Consider the following 18204-nt stretch of genomic DNA (forward strand, 5'->3'; position numbering starts at 1 on the left):
GACTGCTTTTCTCTTAATAATGTTCATTGTGAATTAATGGATAAACAAATAAAATCAATGCGATAATAATTATTGAAAATATTATGCAATGGAAATGTAAAATTACTCACTTGTCAGAAATTACTCCAAACAGAAATCCTCCAACAAATTTTCCAAAAGCGATTGTAACTTGTGAGAATGATCTGAGATGGCTTCTGTGACAAACCAAATCCCACTGAAACAAAATTTATATTTATATTACTTGATAAATTTAAATAAACTAATAAATAAATTATATAGATCATAGGCCTACTGTATTACTCAAAACTCATTACTCAATATAGCGATTTTTGGCTTGGGTATATATTGTTGATTTCACATTAGAAGATATCTTTAGAATTGGTTCCCAGTGGTTAGGAACCCACTAAATGTTACATGTTATTTTGTTTTGACAAAGTTGTTTATCATGTATATTTAAATATTGATCAATATGTTTTTTTCAACTTTGTATAGAGGATTATTATTTTTATTGTATTATTTTTGTTGTGGCGAAATAAAATTTGATATTGTTATTGAAATTCCACAGAGAAGATGTAACTCAAAAAATGTCTAGTTGCTGACGTTTTATTGAGAAGAACGAAATACATAACTCTCAATCAATTTTTATGTAAAAAAATCTGTGGGTCCACTCATCTCTCAACATCATCCATCTCATTACTCACGCACAAGCCTAGAGCTCATGTGGGCATCATCCACACAAAAAACCTGATTACTATTTCGCAATTGAAAGTGTGCTTTTTATATAATCTAGTAATTTATAATTTATTAAATCCTGTATGGGGCGATTGATATTAATTGTTTTAAATTGAAAGTGTCAATATTACATCACTGTCAATAAATTGAAGATTTGGGTGAGCAAGCCTCTTATTCGAAAACCTGTCTTTAACATTGATTCTTTATTGATTGATACAATAAGTACATCATCAAAATGATAGGGAGAGAAAAAATAAGGTAACCTTGTGCCTTTCCTCTCTCAAATTTAGATAAGGCTACATTGAATTGTATAATCATGAATAATATAATAAAGCATTATATAACTATTCACTTCCAGATAGTAATTTACATACGAATGATAATCTTGATGATTGATTTGTAATAAAAATAGCAGCATGGCCTACTCAACTCATGGCCAGTACATACAGCCGATCAGCTGTTCAAAAGCGTACAATTGACTACAATTCAACCCGTGTTTACATTGAAATCCCTATGTCGAATGGAATTTTTCATGAATAAACATTAATAATTCAACTGATAACTACTTTTTCGAATAAAGGGTTGTTATTTTATTTTACCAATACAATTTTTATCTCTCATCATGAATTTCAAGGGTAGTAATCATTGAGTTCTCTTAATATTCTTAGTTATTGGTTAACCAAGTTGTAGGTTACCCATGTTTTAAATTAGCTTTTTCAAATTCAAACACGTATTTCAATTATTGTAAAAAAATATAGTAATATAGTGTAAAGTTGAGTTGCTTGAGCTTTGAATTAGGCCTACCTATTGTTTTTTTTCAATTTTGATTACAGTATTGCTCAATTTCTACGAGAGGAATTACAACCACGGCTTTTGTAGTATGCTAATATTTATAGCTTTATTAGATTTAAGGAATTTTTAGATTAAACATAATTTTTTTGAAAAGGTAAATTGGTAGGCTATCACTCATTTTATTATATAAGTCACTATTGGAATAAGAATTCTTATTAAATCATAACAAGAATGGCTTGAAATAAAAAAATTTGCAGTGTAGGTTATCTTTAGTATTAAAACAGAACATACATTACGGTATCTCTAACAATATTATTATAAACGAATATATGTGATCAATGATAATACTGCTAGCTTACTCAGTAAAGGATTTCAATATTCAGCCTGATCCAGTAACTTACATGAATCATTTTTATCTAATCTGTTTCTACTCTTAACAAAGTGAGTTTGACACAATTTGAAAATTTGACGATTCCCCGATCCAGGACCGTGAGGAATACAGTACATCTTACTCATCGGAGGTAAGTACTGTACCGGTAAGTAAGTAAAGTGTTCTTTATGGGTTATGGCTGATCGATACAGTGTAAATAATAATTTATTGCAGAGTGAGATATCAGAGTTTTTATATTTATATCATATGTAAGACCATGTCATATCATGAAAAATCTATGCATATTCTTCAATAGCGCTAATGAACCAATGATATGTCTATTGACGCTCTGGTAGGATACTACTTGAAAGATTTATTCTTGGTCACAACAGTAATAATATGAATAATATCCTGATACATAAGAATAATTGTATGATCACATTGAATGGATATGTGCAAATTTACGTAGAATCATGCATGACCCAGAAAACAAAATTTGAAAAGTGCTATTGAAACACGTTGTTTACACTGAACGCAACCAAGCACGCTTTCAGTGTGAGCTAGTGTTCCTTTTGCTCTTTTCAGATATTGTACGTTTCTTGTCTGCACGCTTGGTTATGCATAATTAAGCGCGCTCTTGCACAAATTATATTAATATTCATGATGGTCTCTTCTAACATGCAAAGGCTAGAGTCCCCCAGCTGAGTTAAGATTATCTGCTAAATGGCAGGGGAATCATAGCGCAATTAATAACCCAATTCAGTGTTGCTATAAATTTGTCATTTCATTCATTGAACTGTTATTTCATAATTATGCTAAAAATGTGTATAAAATTTGAACATTTTCTGCTTATTTAGTTTTGAAAATCCTGATAAAACACAGATAAACACTGGAAACGCCAATTTCTAGCACACCTTCTAAGCCCTTTCAATAGCCTACATAACTAATACACCTCAAGTTACCTGAAATTTTGTACCAAACGTAAGAATTTTCTCTTGAAAGCTAAGAAAACGCTGGTAAGAGCAGAAAAATCGCCTATTCTGGGCGATATAGAAGTCAATAAGGTTTAGTTATTTTAAATTTCTAGACCCTATAACTGAACAACATTAACAACATTTTTCTGTCAATTCTTAAAAAAGCGCATACCGTATTGGTCGTCTTTGAAATTTTTTCAATTACGGTCTCAGTCACTACACCTCCGAGTTTACGGAGGTAGTGTCTTAGTGCGCCACTAGAAGGTTGAACATTAACTATATTTCATTTTGATAACTTTAAAGGGAAAAAACACTCACATTCTTTTGGTGTGGCGACGACCGTTTCGAGTTTCTGTTTGGCTTGAGAATGTATAACACCAGCACTAAACGGTCGTCGTTACACCAAAAGAATGTGCTTTTTCAGTTTAAAGTTATCAAAATACAATACATTGTAATAATATTGGTAATAAATATGGATAATCAACAACGAATCAACTGAAACACGACTTTCTTACTTATCCGGGTGAGTAAATAGATTAATTGGTGAAAGAATGAGTGTCATTTTACTTCTACCTAATATATATAATATAAAATATAATGTCAAAAACTGATATGTTCATACTTCATTCAGTTTTGAAGCTCTGCTATTTGAATTACAGCACGATCTTCAATAACTTCTCCTTTATCAATTACCCACAGTTGTGGGGTCAGAGGAAACACATACCGTAATCCAAAACACTACTGGCAGTTTAATGATTCTAAACTTTGAAGAAAGTATAGGTATATACAGTAGTTCAATTGAAATATTATTCATGATTGTAAATGTCATAATTTCAATAAAAAAAATTACGGTGTTAAACTATACAGTTGATTTGTAGACCTACCAGGGTACGGTACACTATTTTATAAATTGTAACTCATTCTCTATTAAATGTATGCCAGCCATGAATCATATATACGGTATATGTATATATATATATAATATTTTTATCCTACACGATTTAAAATCAACACTTTTTTACTTGGAAGTTTTGAAATAATAATGAATTTAGTCTTAAACTCCAGAATAGAGTTGAGCGCAACCGTAAATACATTGTACTTAAATTCGTAAATAAAATATAAGTTACCGGTACCTACTGGATAAGGCTGAATATTGAAATCTTTTGCTGAGTAAGCTAACAATATAATCATTTAAAACATATTTTAGTCTATAATAAAAACTATTGAAAATATGTTGGGCTCTTTTACTCAATATAATCCAAACCATAAAAGTTTCCAATTTCATAACATTCTTGTTATAGGTACTTCAAGTAGAAGTAGAATTTATATTCCAATAATAAGCTCTATAAGAAAAAGAAATACTTATTATATTATATGATGACAAAAAACTTACAAATTTACTTTCGCCTTACTTTCTAATAAGACTTATTTGTGTATTTCATCTGAAAAGTTATGAAATCAAATAAAGTTAGATTGCCATAATACAAGATTTCAAATGGGGAGTCTGAGTTCCTCTCTGGAAATCAAGGTGTATTGTAATAAAATAAAAAAACAATCTGTAGGCCTAGTTCTTAAAACTTTCAGCAACTCAACTATAATCTTTATTTCATGACAATAAATTATTAGACTACGTGTTTTGAAATTTAACGTGATTATAACTGAAGTACAAATAACCTACAAATTTGTTGACTAATAAATAGGAATTTTGTGAGAACTCAATGATTGCTGCCCTTAAAATTAATGATAGATGTTGAAATATGTATCGGGAAAATAAAATAACAAGCCACTATTCTAAAAAGTAATTAACAGTAGAATTATCAACGTTTATTCACGAAAAATTCCACTCGACATAGGGATTTCAATGTAAACACGGGTTGAAGTGTACGCTTTTGAACAGCTGATCACCTGAGTGTTCTAGCCTTGTAGTTCCGTAAGCAACGATAGCAGTTACCTCACAATTGAAGATTTGGATAAACTTTCATCTTATTTTGAAATCATGGCATTAGCATTAAATTGTGTAACTCGATAACCTTACACTTGTACAACTTTTGTATAACTGTTTTACGACCAGATAATTTACTTATGAATGGTCAACGAATAATATTCTTCAAGATTTATTTTTAATTTAAATGACAATAGCATCACTGACCATTAAAGATTTGGCTAAACTCTTCACATAGTCGAAAGCCTGACATTAACATTGAACATTGAACAATTCGATAAGCATTCATATAACTAGTAGTTCTTTGAACAGTAGACTTCACGCAGTTCACGTGGTAACGTCAGCACAGGTAGGGCTCCTACACCAATAGAAACACTAGCTGATATAGATCAGCTGTAATCAACAAATTTGTGCTAACGTCACTACCTGAGCTGACGTCAAAGGAATGCACTATGGCTTTATTTACGGGGTAGTGGTTATAGTCCACACAACAGCTGGTTTTTTTACTAAGTTACACTGAGATATTAATTGCATGCAATTAATAATCCACTTGTAAAGAGTAATTCTCTAGTCTGATTTTTACGGTAACATTTATTGGCGTTCGAAGGAGACTCCTTTTCCTTTTAAATTATCACTAGTAGTTCTGTGAACAGTAGACCTCACGCAGTATTCTCATCCACAAGTACCTGATTGAAACTATAGACCTTATGGAAATACAGCAATAGACTGGCTTCTCCACACATCTGTGTAATCACTTGTCAGCTGCTGATTTATGATGAATAATTCTATAGTCTGATTTCTACTCTAATATAGGCGTATGAAGGAGGCTCCTTTTACCTTTTAAATTATCCTTGAAATGCATAATTTCCAAAAAACCTTGTATATACGTCGACGCGCAATTAAAAATGGAACATACCTGTCAAATTTCATGAAAATCTATTACCGCGTTTCGCCGTAAATGCGCAACATATAAACATTTAAACATTAAGAGAAATGCCAAACCGTCGACTTGAATCTTAGACCTCACTTCGCTCGGTCAATTACTTCAATAATAGAAGTAATAGAAGGTTATTTACAAAACAGCTTGTTTTTTACTAAGTTACACTGAGATATTAATTGCATGCAATTAATAATCCACTTGTGATGAGTAATTCTCTAGTCTGATTTTTACGGTAACTTTTATTTGCGTTCGAAACTCCTTTTCCTTTTGTATTATACTTAAAATGCAAAATTTCAAAAAACCTTACATATATATGTCGAAACGCGTCGACGTATATATAAACAATTTATAAAATAAATACCAAATTTTATCCAAATCGGACAATAACTGTGACTGTAACTGCGGTACAAACAGACAAAAGCCGATCGAGTCGAAACTAAGGCTAGGCACACACCAGTTAGTCAAGACAAGACATGATCAGACACGTTTAGTCACAATACTTCATATTGTTGTGTATGACGCAACTCACACTGATTAATCATTGCAATTAGACATGACTCCATAAGCAACTATATGAAATATTGTGACTAAACGTGACTAGTCTTGTCTTGACTAAGGCTGGTCACACACCGATTAGTCAAGACAAGACTAGTCACGTTTAGTCTCAATACTTCACATAGTTGCTTATGGAGTCATGTCAAATTGCAATGACTAATCAGTGTGTGTTGCATCACAAGCAACTATGTGAAGTATTGTGACTGAACGTGTCTGATCATGTCTTGTCTTGTCTTGTCCAAGGTTGGTCACACACCGATTAGTCAAGACAAGACTAGTCACGTTTAGTCACAATACTTCACATAGTTGCTTATGAAGACATGTCTAATTGCAACGAATAATCAGTGTTAGTTGCGTCATAAGCAGCAATGTGGAGTAGTGTGACTGAACGTGTCTAATCATGTCTTGTCTTGTCTCGACTACCTGTTGTGCGCCTAGCCTTAGTTTTGACTCGATCGGCTTTTGTCTGTTTGTACTGCAGTTAGTCAAGACAAGACAAGACATGATCAAACACGTTCAGTCACAATACTTCACATTGCTGCTTATGACGCAACACATACTTATTAGTCATTGCAATTAGACATGTCTTCATAAGCAACTATGTGAAGTATTGTGACTAAACGTGACTAGTATTTTCTTGACTAATCGTTGTGTGACCAACCTTAGTCAAGACAAGACTAGTCACGTTTATTCACAATACTTCACATTGTTTCTTATGACGCAACTCACACTGATTAGTCATTGCAATTAGACATGACTTCATAAGAAACAATGTGAAGTATTGTGACTAAACGTGACTAGTCTTGTCTTGACTAAGGTTGGTCACACACCGATTAGTCAAGACAAGACTAGTCACGTTCAGTCACAATACTTCACATAGTTGCTTATGAAGTCATGTCAAATTGCAATGACTAATCAGTGTGTGTTGCGTAATAAGCAGCAATGTGAAGTATTGTGACTAGTCTTTATCTATTTTCTGAATAGGGCTACTTGTAATAAAAATAGAAAGAAAATAAAAATCTCAGTACCCTTTTTGAAGGGTACACCAGCCTAACCGGTGTACGCCCAACCTAACACCTCAGCTTCGCATCGGTCAACTATTTTACGATTAGATAAAAATGTTTTACTACTTCTGACTGTTCAACGGATGATAATTTTAATGATTGATTTGTATTAAAAATGTCAATTACCTCACTGACAATTGAAGATTTGGGCGAACTCTCTTCATAGTCGAAAGCCAGGCATTCTATTAACTTTGGTTTATGTGTCGCTTTACTTATGTAGTCCAATGTCTCATTGTATCCAATGCTGGCGAATAGCGTATAGTTCCAGTCGTATTTGAAGCAGTTGCTTTCAGATGCTCTGTAAAACAGTACAAGATAGGATCGTTCAAAAAAAGAAATACTGTTTATGAATCTATGAAATATAATAAGTAAAATAAAATGTATGAATTCAGGGCTACCATCCTTTATTTATAAAATAGGATTATGGTACACTTTGAAATTGATAAAATAATAGATTAAAGCTGCGTTTACACGAAAGTTATTAACAAAATGTTTATTTTCCATTCTTATAGATTCTATTAGACTGAACCATAGAGAAACAATAGCGTAAGTAGATATCCCATGGTATAGTTCGTTTATGTCGCAAATTTTACTGTTATCTCAAGCTGATAGTCAACTTAGTTCTTTCCCGTGACGCTGAGTGACGCTGGTATAGTCTCTCATATCGTGCCGATCATACACTCTCACCCCGCCAAAACATTATAAATCGACAGCAATCGACAATAATCGGCTTGAGATAACAGTAAAAGTTGCGACATAAACGCCCTATACCATGGGATATCTACTTACACTATTGTTTCTCAATGATTGAACATAACTTATCATACACATGATGAACACATGTGTTTGTCAAGTTCCGTTCAATCTAATAGAATCTATAAGGACGGAAAAATAAACATTTTGTTCATAACTTTGGTGTGAACGCAGCTAAAGAATACAAATTATAACAACTATAGTGAGGTTCATGTTATAATGGCAGTGTGTGATTTACAATGGTGTTGCTATCCTTGTCTATCATTCAACAAAGCAGATGACGCTATCACTCTTTCACGCTTTGCGATGTTGCCACATCGTTTATCAACAATGTAGAAATTCAACTAATTGACAACATATTTAATCTCAATCATGAAAATTTTATTATTACAACTTCAAAAAATATATTTTTGCCACACTGCACAGAAAGCAGCTGTTTTCCAGTCCCTACGTAGATCTGAAAGACCTTGTTTGCAGACGACGTCAGAAAAGGGTTTCTTTTCCGGTCTAGGCCAGAAAGTTGTCTCTTTCCAGCCGCTCATGGAAAGAGTTAATAAGTCATCCGCTAGATCGGGCGAGTGTCCATTTTCATCATCAGCTGAAGTCGCCATGATTTCAGTTCCAGTTTTTCTAATTCGCTTCGCAACCAGTTTTATTCAATTATTTATTGTTGATTAGTGCATTCCGAATTTTCAAAAATGCTTGAAGATGACTGTGGTATTCCAAGTGAAATTTTAAAAGAATCTGAAATCCTGACTGCAAATCTTCTACCACTAAAATCAAGAGATAGGTACGATAGCTTAACGAGTATTCTTTATTTTGTATTCTTTATTTTGTCAGCAATACCTGTAGTGTGGCGAAAAATATCGTTTGCATCACGGGCAAAAATGTTTTTCCAGCTCTCAATCTTTTCTAGTCCTCGGCCTACGGCCTCAGACTTGAAAACCGATTTCGAGCTGGAAAAATCTCATTTTCTGCTCTAGGTGCGAAATATACTATTTCTTGACAAATAAAATATGATTAACTATTTTCAACAATAATGAACAGTCAAATTGTATCCAGTATCAGTATATCAGTAATTGTATACCAGTATCAGCTGTTTGGGTGGCAAGGCTGAGATCTGGCAACCCTTCTCTCCTATCTTCCTACACAAATATTATAACGTGGATCTCACCAAAGACCTTAAAGAGATATAGACCCACAATGCTTATGCCTTCCCAATGATAGCTCTTACTTGAAATTGAAGGCCGCCATTGGGGTATTTTAGCACGAGATATTATATCTATATATTTGTAATACACGTGGTATTATAGATTACAAAGGCATTGGTAAATAATAAATAATCTTATAGGTTATATATTTAGGTGGTATATTTGTAATACACGTGGTATTATAGATATATATTTGGTATATTTGGTATTTGGTATTATATATTACAAAGGCATTGGTATGTAATAAATAATCTTATAGGTTGCCCCCTCAATGGCCGATTTCAATTCCAAGTACGACACTAGCGCTGCATCTTCAAGGTCTTTGGATCTCACTATAGTCTCAGTGTTTAGACCTTAAAGATGCATAGAGTGTACAGTGTTCCTAGAACGTTTAACACTTGATAATGCATCATCTATAGATGTATGGAATATTATTGTTGTTGTCCTGTTTTTACTTTCCTTGCCCTATTACCATAGGTAAGGAAAGTATTGCTTTCCGAAAAAAATTAAGGTACCCCAATTTCTAAATTTCTATAGTCTACGTTTCAAGGTCCCCTGAGTCCAAAAAACTGGTTTTTGGGTATTGGTCTGTATGTGTGTGTGTGTGTGTGTGTGTGTGTGTGTGTGTGTGTGTGTGGTGTGTGTGTGTGTGTGTGTGTGTGTGTGTGTGTGTGTGTGTGTGTATATGAGTGTATGTGCGTCTGTGTACACGATATCTCATCTCCCAATTCTCCCAATGACTTGAAATTTGGAACTCAAGGTCCTTTCACTATAATGATCCGACACGAACAATTTCGATCAAATGCAATTCAAGATGGCGGCTAAAATGGCGAAAATGTTGTCAAAAACAGGGTTTTTCGTGATTTTCTCGGAAACGGCTCCAACGATTTTGATCAAATTCATACCTAAAATAGTCATCGATAAGCTCTATCAACTGCCACAAGTCCCATATCTGTAAAAATTTCAGGAGCTCCGCCCCATCAATGCAGATAGATTCCCAATTATCAGGCTTCAGATACAATTGAAACAAAAAAAAAATCAAAAGGAGTAGATTGAGCATGAAAATCTCTACAATTAATGTTCAGTAACATTTTCACCTAAATTTGAAAATAAGCTTTAAATTCGAGAAAATATGATTATTCAATTGCAAATTATTGTTGATTCTATTAAATCATTCACTATGAAGAGATAGCAGACCTCTTGTGTGTCTCCAGCGTTATTGCCCTGTCACCAGCTGGCTCAAATATTTGAATAGTAGACTTGAGATGCGCGGGAACACTAGCGTCAGTGATCATTTTTCATAACGGCAAGGAAAGTTGTGTGTGTGCGCCACACCAGATTTTTATTATTGTTGCTGTGTTAAAAAAACGTTACCATACTTATTAATTCATTGATGAATGCGATAAATTTTAAATGTATTTGGCCTTGTTACACAAATTTTGTTTTGTAATGACAAAAACGATTTTTATTTTAATTTTGATTTTGGCCTTCATTGGGCCAACATATGGATACGCCATTTGAAGATAAATTTTATTATAGAAAATGATACACAATTCTTACTCTGGAGATGAAACGTTCCTGATCTGCTCCTGGGTCCAGTTGGCCGCTTGTAATTGGCTGACTTGACACCAGTGTGGAGGGACATCGGTGAGGAAGACATAGGACATGATGTGCATGGCGTTGAATGCCCCTGGCAGGGTGGTGAGGGCGAAAACACCCCACAGCCACCAGCTGCTATGGGAGCCTACCCTATCCAAGGCTGCCTCCACTGCCGACGTTTCTCGTTCCATCATTAACCTGCAACACAAAACAGAATAGAATAAGATTATATTAGGATCAAGAATTTAGGTTGGAATTAATTGAAACAGGATATTATAAAAATTATGACACTCGTGCAATAAGTATATGCCTAGTAATCCTTATATATTAAGCGAGCAATTTCTGTATATATTTTTATATTTGGTTATTTATGTCGAACGGATCTCGAAAACGGCTCTAACGATTTTCACGAGATTTGGAACATAGTAGGTTTAAGATAGTTTAGTGACGTATGGAGCCGAAGCTTGGACATTGACAAGAAGAGAAGAAGGCCTGCTACAGAGATGGGAAACAAAGATTTTAAAAAGAATTTTTGGAGCGATCAAGGAAATGAAATATGGAGGATAAGAACAAACGAGGAACTAGGAAGAGAAGACTGTTGTGAAAAGTATGAGGCTGAGATGGGCTGGTCATGTGCACAGAATGCCGGAAGGGAGGGTGCCAAAGATGATGCTGGAAGGCGAACCCGGAAGAAGAAGACTACAAGGAAGACCAAGAAAGCGGTGGGTTGACGATGTGGAGGAGGATTTGCGAAGACTGGGTGTAAGAAGATGGAGAACAACAGCAGAATGTCGAGAGGGGTGAAAGGATGTGGTTGTCAAGGCTAAGGCTCTAAATGGGCTGTAGTGCCAATAATGATGATGATGATGATGAGGTTTAAGATATAAAAATTCGATTGCACTAGGTCTCATCCCTGGGAAAACTCGCTGAAGGACATGAAAAGGATAATAATTATTCATCCTTGGAGAAACAGACAATAATTTCGTCGTCTGTCGATAACAGAAGATGCGTGTGCCTGTGTGGGAGAGAGACAGAACTATGTTCAGCTGTGTAATAAATCACCTTATCTCACGAGGAATATTATCTAAAAATTTTAATCGACTTTATCAAAATAATCTGATTTGTTGACATGACAAGGTATATCTGAATTCTGAATTAGATAATAATATCATAATTTTCAAAGTTAATCATTATTTTACAGTTTTAAGTGATTAGTGAGTGTTATTTTGTTATTCCATTTGGTTTGTGAACAATCTAAATTAGAGCTTTTCTGTTTTCAAATGTTTGAACTGAAAATTGGACCTGAATTCAAGTGTATGGGACACAACCTAATTTTTGGACTATTTATAGTGTATAAATCAAAATTCGGGGAAGAAACAGTTTTGGACTGTGCCTGTTAGTCCTCCCCCAATCATTTTAAAGAATTGTGTTCTGTTCACCAATAAATAAATAACGAGCGAAGCTCGGTGCCCCGATATTATTCATAGTTATAGGACGAGATAATAATGAAAAATAAGAAGAATAAGACAGTGGGAGGAGGATGAGGAGGAGTAGTATATATTACGAAATGATGATGATGATAAAAAGAAGAAGTAGAAGTAAAGAAAGGTAGGAGAAGAAGGAAAAGAACATGAAGAATGAAGACAAGAGAAGGAAGAAGACAAGAGGAGAAGAAAAAAAGAAGAAAAGGAGAAGATAGAAACAGGAGGAAGGAGGAGGGTAAACCAATGCTGACGGTTTTAAGTAGATCTCACATCAGCTATTATACAAATAGGGTAAAAAATGCTGCTCAAACTTGTCAGGAATAAGCCAACTTTGCACTGGAAACTGGAACTATAATGAGATCCACGTAATAATGGCAGTGTTTGATTAGCAATGGAATTGCTATCCTTGTCTATCATTCAACAAAGCGGATAGCGCTATCTCTTTCTCGCTTTCCTCTGTTGCCAGATCAGCTATTAACAATGAAGAATTGATAATTAATTGACAAAATATTTCATCTTAATTATGAAATTATTGAAAAATATAATTCCTTGCTTAATAAAATATAATGATTATTTTAAATGAGAATGAACAGTTAATATTACATTAATAAACCTGTATCAGCTACCATCTAAGGCATAGGCAAGACAGTGAGGATCGGCAACCTTTCCTATCTTTCTCCACTGCCATTATAACGTGGACCTTACTATAGAGCCTGTATTTTACATTGCGAAAGTATACTATGTGAGACTATTTTATAGTAATCTTTTGGTTGAAGAGATATTTCCAATGTGTGCTTCTTAGAAGGTAGGCTACATTGTATTCTAGGTATATTGGATACAGTAGTTCTAAAATTGGAAATCGAAAAAACGTCCGCAACATGCATATATGTGAACATCTTCTCCACAGATATTCTTCATCCTTTATCTGTGAAGGATTCATCTGCTGGTATATCCAAATTTGTCATAAAAGTAAAATTTAATTGAGTAATATTTATTTCTAGTTACATAATATTATTTATAGAATGCTGTATTTTCCCAGGACTACCCGGTAGCCCTTCAAACGTGACTATTAAAGATTTTAGATGACTATCAAAGATTCTATTGATTTATTGATAATTGTTCGCCATAATATTTACTGATTTTATCTACATATTATGTAATATGAAAGTAATTATTAATAATCAATTGTTAGATAATACATTTGATCATTTTATGAATAATTCTGCGATAGACCTACTTGTTTTATAGTTGAGTGCGATTTCGTTATTTAATTTGATATTTAATCTACATGAATTCAAAATGTCATGTTTATATAAGTGTTTACAACGAATATTGGACATGTAAAGGAAGCCTAACTAATTTTTTGAACTGTGTCATCAACTGAATTTTGAAAAAAAAATAAAACAAGGATTGCCCTACTATTTTATCTACCAATTTTTTCACATCTGTTTTGTATATATTACATAAATAAATGTTGTTCTATTGATTTTAAAGATTGAAATAGTCACTTATTTATTGAGAAAATTAAAACACTTGTTTCGGTTGCTACACCAATATCAATATCTAATAGAATCTAGTTCACTAGTAACTATTTTATTGAACTAGAGATTATTGATGACTAGCAGGTAACCCGTGCTCCGCAAAGGTCTTTCTTAAAACTTGACAAACTAAAAACTTGATGAAATGAAATTTGAAGAATTAAAAATAGGTCTATAACCATCCTCAGTTAATTGAGAATCTTTATGCAAAATTTCAAGTTAATTTCAGTCCAGTATTTCAGACGTGATGATGCGTCAAACATAATTTTCCTATCCCGTACGTGTATAAGCCAGTTCTTTACTTTATTGTAGTATAAATAGTGATTCAAAATGGTGAAGCGATAATGATTGGTACTACATCATTTTTTTAATGAATAAGAGGTAGGACTGTTTCAAATAATAATGTATTCTATTCCTAGAATTTATTCTAGGTACATTGGCTTCATCCATATGTATATCTACCACAACATCACTTTCTCTAAAAAACAAGAAATTATTGTTATTTGATTTTTGAATTCTTGAAATTACAGATGAATTTGAAACGGTTGGTTTCACAACATTAACTGAAGCATTTTTTCTTTATATTACATAAACAGATTGATTGATTTACTCTTTATTGATTCATACAATAAGTACATCATCAAAAATGAAAGGGAGAGAAAAAATAAGGTAAACTTGTGCTATTCCTCTCCCAAAATTAGATGAGGTTACACATAGTCCGAAATAGGTTAAGTCTTGTAGTTATTCACTTAACAGAATTTTCAGTTCTTAATTATTTTCACAAAGTAGATTTTTAAATTCAGATGCTTCAAAACCAATACATGAAGTATTTTACATTATTAAGTTATCAATAAAATAGGAAATATTAACATATTATTGAAATAATTTTGAAGACCAAAAAAAAAAAAACTTAATTTGATATTTAGATATTTCCAATGTACCTAGAATACATTCTAGGTGCCTTGGATATTTCTTTAGATAGAGATACCTAGATTTTTCTTTATAGAGAGAATAGATACGTGAATGAATGAGTAGATTTTTCTTCATAAAGAGAATAGATAGGTAAATGAATATGAATAAGTGAATCGAATCATAATTTAATTATAGACATGGGTCTATTTTTGAAGAAAATAGGTAGGTATAACTTACCGCATTATAGATTATCTATCACTCATACACTACCACTAAAAACACACAAATATTCACTCCACTTATTAAATAAAAATAGGAACTAGAAAAAAAATTCTAGAAGACTCCACCAATTTTAAAGGACTGCTTCTCTACTGAAGTTGAAAATCGAAATAAGATCATCACCTCATGGACTAGATACATTTATCACCTTGAAAATCAGTTCAAAATGCATTTCGTCCATTTTTAACAAGCTATTAAACTTTATCTCACAATAAATTTTCAAGTTCAATTGGAAGATCACCGAATTTTAGCATTGTTGGTCACTTTATAGTAGAAATTAAGTAGTGTTCTTCACGTGGACATTAATGGATAAATACTGAACAATCTGGAAATAAAATCTTTTAATATTGAGCAATATTTTGATAAAGCTATGGTAGAATTCACTTTAAACTGTCATAATGAGTTGGATGAGAAGCGTTGGTGTCATTAATGGAGAAAACTGACTGCAGGTTTATACCAAAGTGTAGTGAATTAAAATACTATCAGAATAAAATTCATTTATCAACAAAAAGTAGTATTTCATTGACATTTTATGATAGTATGACCTATGATCAGTTATCTTTTCACTTGAGTAGAATTTTACAGCTATCTATAAAGTTATACAACTCGGTTTCTAGTAGATATAGAGGTTACTGATTAGATATATGACAAGCCTCCTATTACCGACAGTAGCTATATAACTATGGTTATATATAGTTACTGTATTATTACCTAATGATATTCTCTGTTTGCTATATTATTACGTTTGAATTCCCCTATTCTATAAATTATGGTTGATGATCCATAGTATTATAATGTCAATATTTTGCTATTACCTTTAATTTTCCCTGTTTCCCATATCTATATTATCTATATATTATATAAAAGCGAAATGGCACTCACTCACTGACTCACTCACTCGCAGAACAAAAAATCTACCGGACCAAAAACGTTCAAATTTGGTAGGTATGTTCAGTTGGCCCTTAAGAGGCGCACTTAGAACGGATTTGGAAAAATTTCCAAAGATACGCCCAAAATCTGCGTTTTTCCAGCGTTTTTTAGCGTTTTCTCAGCTTTATCGAGAACAAATGAACAGAAAATGTTCAAATTTAGTACAGAAGCTCAGCTAGGGTTTAATAATGTTGTGTTAGAAGGAATTTGCAATAACGTCAAAGATACGCCCAAAATTAGCGGTTTTTTCTTTTTCTCACATTTATCGAGAACAAATAAACAGAAATTGTTCAAATTTAGTACAGAAGCTAAGATAGGGTGTAATAATGTAGTGTTAGAAGGAATTTGAAATAACGCCAAAGATACGCCCAAAATCTGCGTTTTTGGCGACCGAAGCGAGCCCGCTGATCTCATTTTTGGACGATCCAGTCGGGGGTCCAGGGGGCGGAGCCCCCTTGCTAGACGGATATGGAGAGCGAAGCGAGCCTGACGGCTAGTTATGTATAAATTCCCCTATTCAATATTACATAATTATCATAATGTCAATATTTTGGAGTTTAATGTCAAATCCCACTGTATTGTAGTGAAGGTTACGTTGTGGTAGATATCCATTATTGGAAAACAAACTTAAAATTATCACATAGACTAATTATTTATTGAAAACATTTTTGAGAGTTTATAAGTGATTGATAATGGGGTGGAAACTGGAACTTTTTCTCAAAAGTTTTCTATCAGGCTAAATAGATATGTTTTTATAGTAATGAATATTGAACGAAACGACTTGAAATTATTGTCACAGCTGTTCATTATTATAACATTTTTAAGAGTTTACCAGTCACAGCTGTTCATTATTATAACATTTTTAAGAGTTTACCAGTGATTGATAGTAATGTGTAGCACCGAACCCGTAGTTTTTGAAAAAATCTTTAATGAATTGTAACAATTTCAAGTTTTTTTATTTAAAAACTATTTTAAAGAACTAGAAATATGAATAAAAATAGAATTTTGAGTACCCTTTTTAAAAGTGTTCAATATCGTTTAATTATTGGTGACTGAACAATTTTAAAAACGGTACTCAGATTTCTATTTTTATTTATATTCAACAGTAGCCCTATAGAAAAAAAATTGATAGAAATAATAGTTATACTAGAAGAATAGTTCAACTAACTAGAAATTGAGCAATGAGCACATTTAAATTGGAAATGCCATACTTTTTGTTCTTCTAAAGAAGTTGTTTTATGGAGTTCTGTGTTCAAAACCTAATGTAGCCTATTTCTCTCCGAAATATATTAATAGAATATAGACTATGTAGAAATGAACCTATATAAATATCTTATTATAATATCAAATCTGTTATCTATGATAAAACCAAATTACTATAATAAATTACCTTTGAAATTTTTTAGTGCCTTCATTCAGGATTTACATAATGGAAATGAATTAATATAAATCTTTGCAAGTATAGAATCTTACTCAAGTTATAATAATTATTATTAAACAAAAATCCCAATTAAATGCTGTAAATCACCCTTGAATTGTAACAATTTCAAGTTTTTTAATTTAAAAACTATTTTAAAGAACTAGAAATATGAAGAAAAATAGAAATTTGAGTACTCTTTTTAAAATTGTTCAATATTGTTTAATTTATTATTGGTGACTGAACAATTCTAAAAACGGTACTCAGATTTCTATTTTTATTTATATTCAACAGTAGCCCTATAGAAAAAAAATGTGATAGAAATATCAGTTATACTATAGTGAAGTCCACATTATAATGGCAGTATATAAAGATAAAAGAATAGCGATGCCGATTCTCTGCATTAATTAATTATATTTCTACACCGTCAAAAACATAATTGGCATCGTTGTGGACCTAGAAAAGGATAGTACAACCGGCTTTGACGAATGATAGACAAGGATAGCAAAACCAAAGTTGATCAAATACTGTCATTATAACGTGGACCTCACTATAGGAAAATAGTTCAACTAACTAGAAATTGAGTAATGAGCACATTTAAATTGGAAATGCCATACTTTTTGTTCTTCTAAAGAAGTTGTTTTATGGAGTTCTGTGTTCAAAACCTAATGTATTTCTCTTCGAAATATTTTAATAGAATATAGACTATGTA

General features: G+C 32.6%; 1 protein-coding gene across 6 annotated transcripts in view; it reads right to left on the reverse strand.

Moving 5' to 3' along the window:
* Positions 1-18204, reverse strand: part of LOC111056584 (organic cation transporter protein) — a 65500-nt gene that overhangs the window by 25768 nt on the left and 21528 nt on the right. For 4 of the 6 annotated variants that reach the window (XM_039438320.1, XM_039438322.1, XM_039438321.1 and 1 more), the window contains 3 exons: positions 10894-11130; positions 7496-7667; positions 111-214 (listed from right to left, as the gene is read on the reverse strand). In XM_039438320.1, the coding sequence (XP_039294254.1) occupies positions 111-214; positions 7496-7667; positions 10894-11130 (513 nt within the window). Of the gene's footprint in view, positions 1-110; positions 215-7495; positions 7668-10893; positions 11131-15103; positions 15569-18204 lie in introns of those variants that run through there. The other 2 variants (XM_022343963.2, XM_022343962.2) reach the window with 2 other exon arrangements.

Source organism: Nilaparvata lugens, chromosome 11 (genome assembly GCF_014356525.2).
Source record: "Nilaparvata lugens isolate BPH chromosome 11, ASM1435652v1, whole genome shotgun sequence".
Taxonomy (NCBI): Eukaryota; Metazoa; Arthropoda; class Insecta; order Hemiptera; family Delphacidae; genus Nilaparvata; species Nilaparvata lugens.